This window comes from Somniosus microcephalus, unplaced genomic scaffold, assembly GCF_052327205.1.
Source record: "Somniosus microcephalus isolate GS21.2 unplaced genomic scaffold, FLI_Smic_1.0 unresolved_chr3, whole genome shotgun sequence".
In the NCBI taxonomy this organism is placed as follows: Eukaryota; Metazoa; Chordata; class Chondrichthyes; order Squaliformes; family Somniosidae; genus Somniosus; species Somniosus microcephalus.
Genome location: NW_028225181.1, coordinates 49,707,452 through 49,722,405, shown reverse-complemented (window position 1 = coordinate 49,722,405; position 14,954 = coordinate 49,707,452). Strand labels below are relative to the sequence as shown.

General features: G+C 53.4%; 1 protein-coding gene across 1 annotated transcript in view; it reads left to right on the top strand.

The window, feature by feature from the left end:
- Positions 1 to 14,954, top strand: part of LOC147091419 (uncharacterized) — a 127,920-nt gene that overhangs the window by 66,935 nt on the left and 46,031 nt on the right. Inside the window, exon 5 of the mRNA XM_085976776.1 lies at positions 12,090 to 12,199. Coding sequence (XP_085832902.1) covers positions 12,090 to 12,199 — 110 coding nt within the window. The remainder of the gene's footprint in view (positions 1 to 12,089; positions 12,200 to 14,954) is intronic.

The window sequence follows — 14,954 nt, the reverse complement described above, 5'->3', positions numbered from 1 at the left end:
TCCAGCCCCTACAACCCTCCCTATCTCTGTAACCTCCTCCAGCCCCTACAACCCTCCCTAACTCTGTAACCTCCTACCACCCATAGAACGCTCCCTATCTCTGTAGCCTCCTCCAGCCCCTACAACCCTCCCTATCTCTGTAACCTCCTCCAGCCCCTACAACCCTCCCTATCTCTGTAACCTCCTCCAGCACCTACAACCATCCCTATCCCTGTGACCTCCTCCAGCCCCTACAACCCTCCCTATCTCTGTAACCTCCTCCAGCCCCTACAACCCTCCCTATCTCTGTAACCTCCTCCAGCCCAACCACCCTCCCTAGCTCTGTAACCTCCTCCAGCCCCTACAACCCTCCCTATCTCTGTAACCTCCTCCAGCCCAACCACCCTCCCTAGCTCTGTAACCTCCTCCAGCCCCCACAACCCTCCCTATCTCTGTAACCTCCTCCAACCCTACAACCCTCCCTATCTCTGTAACCTCCTCCAGCACTACAACCCTCCCTATCTCTGTAAACTCCTCCAGCCCCTACAATGCCTCCCTATCTCTGTAACCTCCTCCAGCCCCTACAACCCTCCCTATCTCTGTAACCTCCTCCAGCCCCTACAACCCTACCTATCTCTGTAACCTCCTCCAGCCCCTACAACCCTCCCTATCTCTGTAACCTCCTCCAGCCCCTACAATCCTCCCCTTATCTCTGTAACCTCCTCCAGCCCCTACAACCCTCCCTATCTATGTAACCTCCTCCAGCCCAACCACCCTCACTAGCTCTGTAACCTCCTCCAGCCCCTACAACCCTCCCTATCTCTGTAACCTCCTCCAGCCCAACCACCCTCCCTAGCTCTGTAACCTCCTCCAGCCCCTACAACCCTCCCTATCTCTGTAACGTCCTCCAGCCCTACAACCCTCCCTATCTCTGTAACCTCCTCCAGCCCCTATAACCCTCCCTAGTTCTGTAACCTCCTCCAACCCTACAACCCTCCCTATCTCTGTAACCTCCTCCAGCACGACAACCCTCCCTATCTCTGTAAACTCCTCCAGCCTCTACAACGCCTCCCTATCTCTGTAACCTCCTACCGCCCCTACAACCCTACCTATCTCTGTAACCTCCTCCAGCCCCTACAACCCTCCCTATCTCTGTAACCTCCTCCAGCCCCTACAACCCTCCCTATCCCTGTAACCTCCTCCAGCCCCTACAACCCTCCCTATCTCTGTAACATCCTCCAGCCAATACAACCCTCCCTATTTCTGTAACCTCCTCCACCCCCTACAAACCTCCCTATCTCTGTAACCTCCTACCGCCCACAACCCGCCCTATCTCTGTAACCTCCTCCAGCACCAACAGCCCTCCCAATTCCTGTAACCTCCTCCAGCCCCTACAATCCTCCCCTTATCGCTGTAACCTCCTCCAGCCCCTACAACCCTCCCTATCTCTGTAACCTCCTCCAGCCCTACAACCCTCCCTATCTCTGTAACCTCCTCCAGCCCCTACAACTCTCCCTATCTCTGTAACATCCTCCAGACCCTACAACCCTCCCTAACTCTGTAACCTCCTCCAGCCCCTACAACCCTTCCAATCTGTGTAAACTCCTCCAGCTCTATAACCCTCCCTATCTCTGTAAACTCCTCCAGCCCCTACAACCCTCCCTATCTCTGTAACCTCCTCCAGCACCAACATCCCTCCCTATTCCTGTAACCTCCTCCAGTCCCTACAATCCTCTCCTTATCTCTGTAACCTCCTCCAGCCCCTACAACCCTCCCTATCTCTGTAACCTCCTCCAGCCCCTACAACCCTCCCTAGCTCTGTAACCTCCTCCAGCCCTAGAAACCTCCCTCTCTCTGTAACCTCATCCAGCCCCTACAAACCTCCTTATCTCTGTAACCTCCTCCAGCCCCTACATCCCTCCCTATCTCTGTAAACTCATCCAGCACCTACAACCCTCCCTATCTCAGTAACCACCTCCAGCCCCTACAACCCTCCCTATCTCTGTAACCTCCACCAGCCCCTACAACCCTCCCTATCTCTGTAACCTCCTCCAGCCCCTACAACCCTCCCTATCTCTGTAACCTCCTCCAGCCCCTACAACCCTCCCGATGTCTGTAAACTCCTCCAGCCCCTACAACCCTCCCTATCTCTGTAACCTCCTCCAGCCCCTACAACCCTCCCTATGGCTGTAACCTCCTCCAGCCCGACAACCCTCCCTATCTCTGTATCCTCCTCCAGCCCCTACACCCCTCCCTATCTCTGTAACCTCCTCCAGCCCCTACAATCCTCCCCTTATCTCTGTAACCTCCTCCAGCCCCTACAACCCTCCCTATCTCTGTAACCTCCTCCAGCCCAACCACCCTCCCTAGCTCTGTAACCTCCTCCAGCCCCTACAACCCTCCCTATCTCTGTAATCTCCTCCAGCCCAATCACCCTCCCTAGCTCTGTAACCTCCTCCAGCCCCTACAACCCTCCCTATCTCTGGAACCTCCTCCAGCCCTACAGCCCTCCCTATCTCTGTAACCTCCTCCAGCCCCTATAACCTTCCCTAGTTCTGTAACCTCCTCCAACCCTACAACCCTCCCTATCTCTGTAACCTCCTCCAGCCCTACAACCCTCCCTATCTCTGTAAACTCCTCCAGCCCCTACAACACCTCCCTATCTTTTTAACCTCCTACCACCCCACAACACTCCCTATCTCTGTAACCTCCTCCAGCGCCAACAACCCTCCCTATCCCAGTAACCTCCTCCAGCCCCTACAACCCTCCCTCTCTCTGTAACCTCCTCCAGCCCCTACAACCCTCCCTATCTCAGTAACCTCCTCCAGCCCCTACAACCCTCCCTATCTCTGTAACCTCCTCCAGCCCCTAAAACCCTCCCTCTCTCTGTATCCTCCTCCAGCCCCTACAACCCTCCCTATCTCTGTAACATCCTCCAGCCCCTACAACCCTCCCTATCCCTGTAACCTCCTCCAGCCCCTACAACCCTCCCTATCTCTGTAACATCCTCCAGCCCATACAACCCTACCTATCCCTGTAACCTCCTCCTGCCCCTACAAACCTCCCTATCTCTGTAACCTCCTACCACCCCACAACCCTCCCTATCTCTGTAACCTCCTCCAGCCCCTACAATCCTCCCCTTATCTCTGTAACCTCCTCCAGCCCCTACAACCCTCCCTAGCTCTGTAACCACCTCCAGCCCTGCAACCCTCCCTATCTCTGTAACCTCCTCCAGCCCCTACAACCCTCCCTAGCTCTGTAACCTCCTCCAGCCCTACAAACCTCCCTATCTCTGCAACCTCATCCAGCCCCTACAACCCTCCCTATCTCTGTAAACTCATCCAGCCCCTACATCCCTCCCTATCTCTGTAAACTCATCCAGCCCCTACAACCCTCCCTACCTCAATAACCTCCTCCAGCCCCTACAACCCTCCCTATCTCTGTAACCTCCTCCAGCCCCTACAACCCTCCCTACCTCTGTAACCCCGTCCAGCCCCTACAACCATCCCTATCCCTGTAATCTCCTCCAGTCACTACAACCCTCCCTATCTCTGAAACCTCCTCCAGCCCCTCCAACCCTCCCTATCTCTGTAACCTCCTCCAACCCCTACAACCCTCCCTATCTCTGTAACCTTCTCCAGCCCCTACAACCCTCCCTATCTCTGTAACCTCCTCCAGCCCCTACAACCCTCCCTAATTCTGTAACCTCCTCCAGCCCCTACAACCATCCCTATTCCTGTAACCTCCTCCAGCCCCTACAACCCTCCCTATCTCTGTAACTTCCTCCAGCCGCTACAACTCTATCTATCTCTGTAACCTCCTCCAGCCCCTACATCCCTCCCTATCTCTGTAAACTCATCCAGCCCCTACAACCCTCCCTATCTCAGTAACCGCCTCCAGCCCCTACAACCCTCCCTATCTCTGTAACCTCATCCAGCCCCTACAACCATCCCTATCCCTGTAATCTCCTCCAGCCCCTACAACCCTCCCTATCTCTGTAACCTCCTCCAGTCCCTACAACACTCCCTATCTCTGTAAACTCCTCCAGCCCCTACAACCCTCCCTTTCTCTGTAACCTCCTCCAGCCCCTACAACCCTCCCTATCTCTGTAACCTCCTCCAGCCCCTACAACCCTCCATATCTCTGTAAACTCCTCCAGCCCCTACAACCCTCCCTATCTCTGTAACCTCCTCCAGCCCCTACAACCCTCCCTATCGCTGTAACCTCCTCCAGCCCGACAACCCTCCCTATCTCTGTAACCTCCTCCAGCCCCTACAACCCTCCCTATCTCTGCAACCTCATCCAGCCCCTACAACCCTCCCTATCTCTGTAACCTCCTCCAGCCCCTACATCCCTCCCTATCTCTGTAAACTCATACAGCCCCTACAACCCTCCCTACCTCAGTAACCTCCTCCAGCCCCTACAACCCTCCTTATCTCTGTAACCTCCTCCAGCCCCTACAACGCTCCCTATCTCTGTAACCACGTCCAGCCCCTACAACCATCCCTATCCCTGTAATCTCCTCCAGCCACTACAACCCTCCCAATCTCTGAAACCTCCTCCAGCCCCTCCAACCCTCCCTATCTCTGTAACCTCCTCCAACCCCTACAACCCTCCCTATCTCTGTAACCTCCTCTAGCCCCTACAACCCTCCCTATCTCTGTAACCTCCTACCACCCCTAGAACCCTCCCTATCTCTGTAACCTCCTCCAGCCCCTACAACCCTCCCTAATTCTGTAACCTCCTCCAGCCCCTACAACCATCCCTATTCCTGTAACCTCCTCCAGCCCCTACAACCCTCCCTGTCTCTGTAACTTCCTCCAGCCCCTACAACCCTCGCTATCTCTGTAACCTCCTCCAGCCCCTGCAATCCTCCCCTTATCTCTGTAACCTCCTCCAGCCCCTACAACCCTCCCTATCTCTGTAACCTCCTCCAGCCCCTACAACCCTCCCTATCTCTGTAATCTCCTCCAGCCCTACAACCCTCCCTATCTCTGTAACCTCCTCCAGCCCCTACAACCCTCCCTATCTCTGTAACCTGCTCCAGCCCCTACAACCCTCCCTATCTCTGTAATCTCCTCCAGCCCTACAACCCTCCCTATCTCTGTAACCTCCTCCAGCCCCTACAACCCTCCCTATCTCTGTAACCTCCTCCAGCCCCTACAACCCTCCCTATCTCTGTAACCTCCTCCAGCCCCTACAACCCTCCCTATCTCTGTAACCTCCTCCAGCCCCTACAACCCTCCCTATCTCTGTAACCTCCTCCAGCCCCTACAACCCTCCCTATCTCTGGAATCTCCTCCAGCCCTACAACCCTCCCTATCTCTGTAACCTCCTCCAGCCCCTACAACGCTCCCTATCTCTGTAACCACGTCCAGCCCCTACAACCATCCCTATCCCTGTAATCTCCTCCAGCCACTACAACCCTCCCAATCTCTGAAACCTCCTCCAGCCCCTCCAACCCTCCCTATCTCTGTAACCTCCTCCAACCCCTACAACCCTCCCTATCTCTGTAACCTCCTCTAGCCCCTACAACCCTCCCTATCTCTGTAACCTCCTACCACCCCTAGAACCCTCCCTATCTCTGTAACCTCCTCCAGCCCCTACAACCCTCCCTAATTCTGTAACCTCCTCCAGCCCCTACAACCATCCCTATTCCTGTAACCTCCTCCAGCCCCTACAACCCTCCCTGTCTCTGTAACTTCCTCCAGCCCCTACAACCCTCGCTATCTCTGTAACCTCCTCCAGCCCCTGCAATCCTCCCCTTATCTCTGTAACCTCCTCCAGCCCCTACAACCCTCCCTATCTCTGTAACCTCCTCCAGCCCCTACAACCCTCCCTATCTCTGTAATCTCCTCCAGCCCTACAACCCTCCCTATCTCTGTAACCTCCTCCAGCCCCTACAACCCTCCCTATCGCTGTAACCTCCTCCAGCCCCTATAACCCTCCCGATCTCTGTAACCTCCTCCAGCCCCTACAACCCTCCCTATCGCTGTAACTTCCTCCAGCCCCTACAACCCTCCCTATCTCTGTAACCTCCTCCAGCCCCTACAACCCTTCCTATCGCTGTAACCTCCTCCAGCCCCAACAACCCTCCCTATCTCTGTAACCTCCTCCAGCCCCTACAACCCTTCCTATCGCTGTAACCTCCTCCAGCCCCTACAACCCTCCCTATCTCTGTAACCTCCTCCAGCCCCTACAACCCTCCCTATCGCTGTAACCTCCTCCAGCCCCTACAACCCTCCCTATCTCTGTGACCTCCTCCAGCTCCTACAACCCTCCCTCTCTCTGTGACCTCCTCCAGCCCCTACAACCCTCCCTATCTCTGTAACCTCCTCCAGCCCCTACAACCCTCCCTATCTCTGTAACCTCCTCCAGCCCCTACAACCCTCCCTATCTCTGTAACCTCCTCCAGCCCCTACAACCCTCCCTATCTCTGTAACCTCCTCCAGCCCCTACAACCCTCCCTATTTCTGTAACCTCCTCCAGCCCCTACAACCCTCCCTATCTCTGTAACCTCCTCCAGCCCCTACAACCCTCCCTAACTCTATAACCTCCTCCAACCCCTACAACCCTCCCTATCTCTGTAACCTCCTCCAGCCCCTACAACCCTCCCTAACTCTATAACCTCCTCCAACCCCTACAACCCTCCCTATCTCTGTAACCTCCTCCAGCCCCTACAACCCTCCCTATCTCTGTAACCTCCTCCAGCCCCTACAACCCTCCCTATTTCTGTAACCTCCTCCAGCCCCTACAACCCTCCCTATCTCTGTAACCTCCTCCAGCCCCTACAACCCTCCCTATCTCTGTAACCTCCTCCAGCCCCTACAACCCTCCCTATTTCTGTAACCTCCTCCAGCCCCTACAACCCTCCCTATCTCTGTAACCTCCTCCAGCCCCTACAACCCTCCCTAACTCTATAACCTCCTCCAGCCCCTACAACCCTCCATATCTCTGTAACCTCCTATAGCCCCACAACCCTGCTATTTCTGTAGCCTACTCCAGCCCCTACAACCCTCCCTATCGCTGTAACCTCCTCCAGCCCCTACAACCCTCCCTATCTCTGTAACCTCCTCCAGCCCCTACAACCCTCCCTATCTCTGTAACCTCCTCCAGCCCCTACAACCCTCCCTATCGCTGTAACCTCCTCCAGCCCCTACAACCCTCCCTATCGCTGTAACCTCCTCCAGCCCCTACAACCCTCCCTATCTCTGTAACCTCCTCCAGCCCCTACAACCCTCCCTAACTCTATAACCTCCTCCAACCCCTACAACCCTCCCTATCTCTGTAACCTCCTCCAGCCCCTACAACCCTCCCTAACTCTATAACCTCCTCCAACCCCTACAACCCTCCCTATCTCTGTAACCTCCTCCAGCCCCTACAACCCTCCCTATCTCTGTAACCTCCTCCAGCCCCTACAACCCTCCCTATTTCTGTAACCTCCTCCAGCCCCTACAACCCTCCCTATCTCTGTAACCTCCTCCAGCCCCTACAACCCTCCCTATCTCTGTAACCTCCTCCAGCCCCTACAACCCTCCCTATCGCTGTAACCTCCTCCAGCCCCTACAACCCTCCCTATCCCTGTAACCTCCTCCAGCCCCTACATCCCTCCCTATCGCTGTAACCTCCTCCAGCCCCTACAACCCTCCCTATCTCTGTAACCTCCTCCAGCCCCTACAACCCTCCCTATCTCTGTAACCTCCTCCAGCCCCTACAACCCTCCCTATCTCTGTAACCTCCTCCAGCCCCTACAACCCTCCCTATCTCTGTAACCTCCTCCAGCCCCTACAAAGCTCCGAGATCTCTGCGCTCCTCTGATTCTGCCCTCTTGAGCATCCCCGATTTCCATCGCTCCACCATTGGCAGCCATGCCTCAGCTGCCTGGGCCCGATGCCCTGGAACTCCCTCCCTAACCCTCTCCGCCTCTCTCTCCTCCTGTTGGTCACCTGTCCCTAATATCTCCTTATATGGCTCGGTGTCAGATTTTGTCTGATACTCGCTCCTGTTAAGCGCCTTGGGACATTTTACTACTTTAAAGGCAGTGTCTCATAGAATCTTAGAAAGTGACAGCGCGGAAGGAGGCCACTTTGGCCCATCGTGTCCGCGCCGGCCGACAAAGAGCTTATCCCAGCCTAATCCCACTTCCCAGCTCTCGGTCCGTAGCCCTGCAGGTTCGAGCATCCCAAGGGCACATCCAAGTACTTTTTAAATGTGGTTGGGGTTCCTGCCTCTACCACCCTTTCAGGCAGTGAGTTCCAGACCCCCACAACCCTCTGGGTGAAGACATTTCCCCTCAAATCCCCTCCAACCCTTCCCCCAATTACTTTAAATCTGTGCCCCCTGGTTATTCACCCCTCTGCTAAGGGAAATAGGTCCTTTCTATCAATTTATCTAGGCCCCTCATAATTTTATACACCTCAATAAGTTCTCTCCTCAGCCTCCTCTGTTCCAAGGAAAACAGACCCAGCCTATCCAGTCCTTCCTCATAGCTAAGATTCTCTACTTCCGGCAACATCCTTGTAAATCTCCTCTGTACCTCTCTAGTGCAATCACATCTTTCCTGTAATGTGGTGACCAGAACTGCACGCAGTACTCTAGCTGAGGCCTAACTAGTGTTTTATACAGTTGAAGCATAACCCCCTGCTCTTATATTCTCTGCCACGGCTAATAAAGGCAAGCATTCTGTATGCCTTCTTAACCACCTTATCTACCTGTCCTGCTATCTTCAGGGATCTGTGGACATGCACTCCAAGGTCCCTCTGATCCTCTGCACTTCTCAGTGTCCTACCACTGAGGTCGAAGATCAGGAGGAGCAGGCTCAAGGGGCCTGCTCTTAATTCTTACATTAAGACTCTGCTTAGCACCTACCTTTTTGGCCGAGATTTTGGTCGCCTGTCCCCAATGTGGTTCGGTGTCAAATCTTTTTAAAATTCGCTTTTGGGATCTAGGAGTCACTGGCAAGGCCAGCATTTATTGCCCATCCCTAATTGCCCTTGAGAAGGTGGTGGTGAGCTGCCTTCTTGAACCGCTGCAGTCCGTGAGGTGAAGGTACTCCCACAGTGCTGTTAGGGAGGGAGTTCCAGGATTTTGACCCAGCGATGATGAAGGAACAGCCGATATACTTCCAAGTCAGGATGGTGTGTGACTTGGAGGGGAACTTGGAGGTGGTGGTGTTCCCATGCGCCTGCTGCCGTTCCAGTTAGAAGAGGTTGCAAGTTTGGGAGGTGCTGCCGAAGAAGCCTTGGCGAGTTGCTGCAGTGCATCTTGTAGATGGTACACACTGCAGCCACGGTACGCCGGTGGTGGAGGGAGTGAATGTTTAAGGTGGTGGATGGGGTGCCAATCAAGCGGGCTGCTTTGTCCTGGATGGTGTCAAGCTTCTTGAGTGTTGTTAGAGCTGCACTCATCCAGGCAAGTGGAGAGTATTCCATCACACTCCTGACTTGTGCCTTGTAGATGTGGAAAGGCTTTGGGGAGTCAGGAGGTGAGACACTCGCCGCAGAATACCTAGCCTCTGACCTGCTCTTGTTGCCACAGTATTTATGTGGCTGGTCCAGTTAAGTTTCTAGTCAATGGTGACCTCCAGGATGTTGATGGTGGGGGATTCAGCGATGGTAATGCCGTTGAATGTCAAGGGGCGGTGGTTAGACTCTCACTTGTTGGAGACAGTCATTACATGACACTTGTGTGGCACCAATGTTACCTGCTACTTATCAGCCCAAGCCTGAACGTCATCCAGGTCCTGTTGCATGCGGGCATTGTTAAAGCTGAGTGTTGTTCACCAAGGCACATTTACAACTAACTCCCCAGTTTGGCCTGTTCGAAAGCCGGATGACTATTGACTATCGCAACCTCAACTTAATCACCCCAGCGCATGCTCTGGTGGTTCAGTATAAATGTTAATGTCTTTTTACAAAGCCTCTATGAATGTTTAAGAAATTACAGTATTCCTTTTGTCTGAAAGTCTGTCTTTAAAAGAAAGTGTCTGTTTGGGCTAACAAGGCAAGGGAATACACAATAAATGGTAGGACACTGAAAAGTGTAGGGACCTTGGAGTGCATGTTCACAGATCCCTGAAGGTAGCAGGACAGGTAGATAAGGTGGTTAAGAAGGCATACGGAATGCTTGCCTTTATTAGCCGTGGCATAGAATACAAGAGCAGGGGGGTTATACTTCAACTGTATAAAACACTAGTTAGGCCTCAGCTAGAGTACTGCATGCAGTTCTGGTCACCACATTACAGGAAGGATGTGATTGCACTGGAGAGGGTGCAGAGGAGATTTATAAGGATGTTGCTGGGAGTAGAGAATCTTAGCTATGAGGAAAGACTGGATAGGCTGGGTCTGTTTTCCTTGGAACAGAGGAGGCTGAGGGGAGACCTTCTTGAGGTGTATCAAATCATGAGGGGCATCGATAAAGTGGATAGAAAGGATCTATTTCCCTTAGCAGAGGGATCAAAAACCAAGGGCACAGATTTAAAGTAATTGGTGGAAGGTTTAGACGGGATTTGAGGGGAACTTTCTTCACCCAGAGGGTTGTGGGGGTCTGGAACTCACTGCCTGAAAGGGTGGTAGAGGCAGGAACCCTAACCACATTTAAAAAGTACTTGGATGTGCACTTGGGATACTCTAACCTGCAGGGCTACGGACAAAGAGCTGGGAAGTGGGATTAGGCTGGGATAGCTCTTTGTTGGCCGGCGCGGACACGATGGGCCGAAATGGCCTCCTTCTGTGCAGTAACATAGAAACATAGAAGATAGGAGCAGGAGTAGGCCATTCAGCCCCTCGAGCCTGCTCCACCATTTAATGAGACCATGGCTGATCATCCAAATTCAGTACCCTGTCCCTGCTTTCTCCCCATATCCCTTGATCCCTTTAGCCTTAAGAAATATATCTAACTCCTTCTTGAATATATTTAATGAATGTAGAGAATTCCACAGGTTCACCACTCTCTGGGTGAAGAAATTCCTCCTCATCTCAGTCCTAAATGGCTTACCCCTTATCCTTAGACTGTGACCCCTGGTTCTGGACTCCCCCACCATCGGGAATATCCTTCCTGCATCTAGTCTGTCTAGTCCTGTTAGAATTTTATAAGTTTCAATGAGATCCACTCTCATTCTTCTAAACTCCAGCAAATATAAGCCTAATCGACCCAATCTCTCCTCCTACGTCATTCCTGCCATCCCAGGTATCAGTCTGGTGAATCTTCGCTGCACTCCCTCCATGGCAAGAACATCCTTCCTCAGATAAGGCGACCAAAACTGCACACAATACTCAAGGTGTGGTCTCATCAAGGCCCTGTACAAGACGTCTTACTGCAGTTATATAGGGCCCTGGTGAGACCACACCTGGAGTATTGTGGACAGTTTTGGTCTCCTTACCTCAGGAAGGATTTACTTGTCATAGAGGGAGTGCAACGAAGGTTCACCAGACTGGTTCCTGGGATGGGGGGATTGTCCCATGAGGACAGATTGAGTAGACCAGGCCTATATTCTCTAGAGTTTAGAAGAATGAGAGGTGTTCTCATTGAAACATACAAAATCCTTACAGGGCTTGACAGGGTAGATGCAGGGAGGATGTTTCCCCTGGCTGGGGAGTCTAGAACCAGGGGTCACAGTCTCAGAATAAGGAGTCGGCCATTTAGGACTGAGATGAGGAGAAATTTCTTCACTCAGAGGGAGGTGAATCTTTGGAATTCTCTACCCCAGAGGGCTGTGGAGACTCAGTCGTTGAGTATATTCAAGACGGAGATCGATAGATTATTGGATATTAAGGGAATCAAGGGATATGGAGATAGTGCAGGAAAGTGGAGTTGAGGTCGATGATCAGCCATGATCTTATTGAATGGAGGACCAGGCTCGAGGGGCCAAATGGCCAACTCCTGCTCCTATTCCTTATGTCCTTATTTGACCAAAGGGTCCGGACGTTGCAGCCCAGCTCCCGAGGCTGCTCTCCATAATCCAGCTGGTACTGAGGCTAATTGTTGATCCCCTCCCCCACCATTCCTGCCATCCCAGGTACCAGTCTGTACCTTTCCATGATTCTATGTTAAAGACGCTATATAAATGGGATTGTTGTACAAGTGTCCTAACATGTTACGATTCTATTTAGTTGTTCTCGATTGGGTCGGAATGTTGCTAAACCCGGGAACTCCACAACAGACGTAGAATGCCAACTCACTGGGGACGGACCTGAGAAAAGAGAGGGCGAAAGAGCCTCAGGTAAGAACCCCTCTGACCCACCCACCACCACAACAACTTGAACTGGAACCAGCAACAACGTCCCCCAGCTCGCAGTACATTACTTAGTGAGGAAAAAAACGTGCATTGTGACTGGAGTCAGAAGGTCGTGGGTTCGAGCCCCCACTCCAAAGACTCGAGCCCCATAATCCCAGGCTGACACACCCCGGTTGCCAAGGGCTGGGGGAGCGCTGCACTGTTGGAGGGGCAGTACTGAGGGAATGCTGCACTGTTGGCGGGGCAGTACTGAGGGAGCGCTGCACTGTTGGAGGGGCAGTACTGAGGGAATGCTGCACTGTCGGCGGGGCAGTACTGAGGGAGCGCTGCACCGTCGGAGGGGCAGTATTGAGGGAGCGCTGCACTGTCGGCGGGGCAGCACTGAGGGAGTGCTCCACTGTCGGAGGGGCAGTACTGAGGAAGCGCTGCACTATGGGAGGGGCAGTACTGAGGGAGTGCTCCACTGTCAGAGGGGCAGTATTGAAGGAGCGCCGCACTGTCGAAGGGGCAGTACTGAGGAAGCGCTGCACTGTCGAAGGGGCAGTACTGAGGGAGCCCTGCACTGTCGGAGGGGCAGTACTGAGGGAGCGCCGCACTGTCGGAGGGGCAGTACTGAGGGAGCACCGCACTGTCGCAGGGTCAGTACTGAGGGAGTGCTGCACTGTCAGAGGTATTGTCTTTCATGTGAGACATTAAACTGAAAAGAGCGGGTCAGTGGGATTAGTTTGGGATTGATACAGGGATATGGGGAGAGAGTGGGGCAGTGGGATTAGTTTGGGATTGATACAGGGCTATGGGGAAAGAACGGGGCAGTGGGATTAGTTTGGGATTGATACAGGGCTATGGGGAAAGAGCGGGGCAGTGGGATTAGTTTGGGATTGATACAGGGATATGGGGAGAGAGTGGGGCAGTGGGATTAGTTTGGGATTGATACAGGGCTATGGGGAAAGAGCGGGGCAGTGGGATTAGTTTGGGATTGATACAGGGATATGGGGAGAGAGTGGGGCAGTGGGATTGGTTTGGGATTGATACAGTGCTATGGGGAGAGAGCGGGGCAGTGTGATTAGTTTGGGGATTGATACAGGGCTATGCGGAGAGAGCAGGCTGTGGGATTGGTTTGGAATTGATACAGTGCTATGGGGAGAGAGTGGGGTGTGGGATTAGTTTGGGGTTGATACAGGGCTATGGGGAGAGAGCGGGGCAGTGGGACTAGTTTGGGATTGATACAGGGATATGGGGAGAGAGTGGGGTGTGGGATTAGTTTGGGGTTGATACAGGGCTATGGGGAGAGAGCAGACAGTGGAATTAGTTTGGGATTGATACAGGGCTATGGGGAGAGCGCAGGTAGTGGGATTAGTTTGGGATTGATACAGTGCTATGGGGAGAGAGCGGGGCAGTGGGATTAGTTTGGGATTGATACAGGGCTATTGGGAGAGAGCGGGGCAGTAGGATTGGTTTGGGATTGATACAGGGCTATGGGGAGAGAGCGGGGCAGTGGGATTAGTTTGGGATTGATACAGGGCTATGGGGAGAGAGCAGGGCAGTGTGATTAGTTTGTGTTTGATACAGGGCTATGGGGTGAGAGCGGGGCAGTGGCATTAGTTTGGGATTGATACAGGGCTATGGGGAGAGAATGGGGCAGTGGGATTAGATTGGGATTGATACAGGGCTATGGGGAGAGAATGGGGCAGTGGGACTCGGTTGGGATTGATACAGGGCTATGGGGAGAGAATGGGGCAGTGGGATTAGTTTAGGATTGATGCAGGACTATGGGGAGAGAGCGGGACAGTGGGATTAGTTTGGGATTGATACAGGGCTATGGTGAGAGAGTGGGGCAGTGGGATTAGTTTGGGATTGATACAGGGCTATGGGGAGAGAATGGGGCAGTGGGATTAGTTTTTGATTGATACAGGGCGATGGGGAGAGAGTGGGGCAGTGGGATTAGTTTGGGATTGATACAGGACTATGGGGAGAGAGTGGGGCAGTGGGATTAGTTTGGGATTGATACAGGGCTATGGGGAGAGAGCGGGGCAGTGGGATTAGTTTGGGATTGATACAGGGCTATGGGGAGAGCGCGGGGCAGTGGGATTAGTTTGGGATTGATACAGGGCTATGGGGCGAGAGCGGGCAGTGGGATTAGTTTGGGATTGATACAGGGCTATGGGGAGAGAGCGGGCAGTGGGATTAATTTGGGATTGATACAGGGCTATGGGGCGAGAGCGGGGCAGTGGGATTAGTTTGGGATTTATACAGGGCTATAGGGAGAGAGTGGGGCAGTGGGATTAGTTTGAGATTGATACAGGGCTATGGGGAGAGAGCGGGGCAGTGGGATCACTTTGGGATTGATACAGGGCTATGGGGAGAGAGCTGGGCAGTGGGATTAGTTTGGGGATTGATACAGAGCAGGGCAGTGGGATTAGTTTGGGATTGATACAGGGCTATAGGGAGAGAGCAGGGCAGTGGGATTAGTTTGAGATTGATACAGGGCTATGGGGAGAGAGCGGGGCAGTGGGATCACTTTGGGATTGATACAGGGCTATGGGGAGAGAGCTGGGCAGTGGGATTAGTTTGGGGATTGATACAGGGCTATGGGGTGAGAGCGGGGCACTGGGATTAGTTTGGGATTGATACAGGGCTATGGTGAGAGAGTGGGCAGTGGGATTAATTTAGGGATTGATACAGGGCTGTGGGGAGAGAGCGGGGTAGTGGGATTAGTCTGGGATTGATACAGGGCTATGTG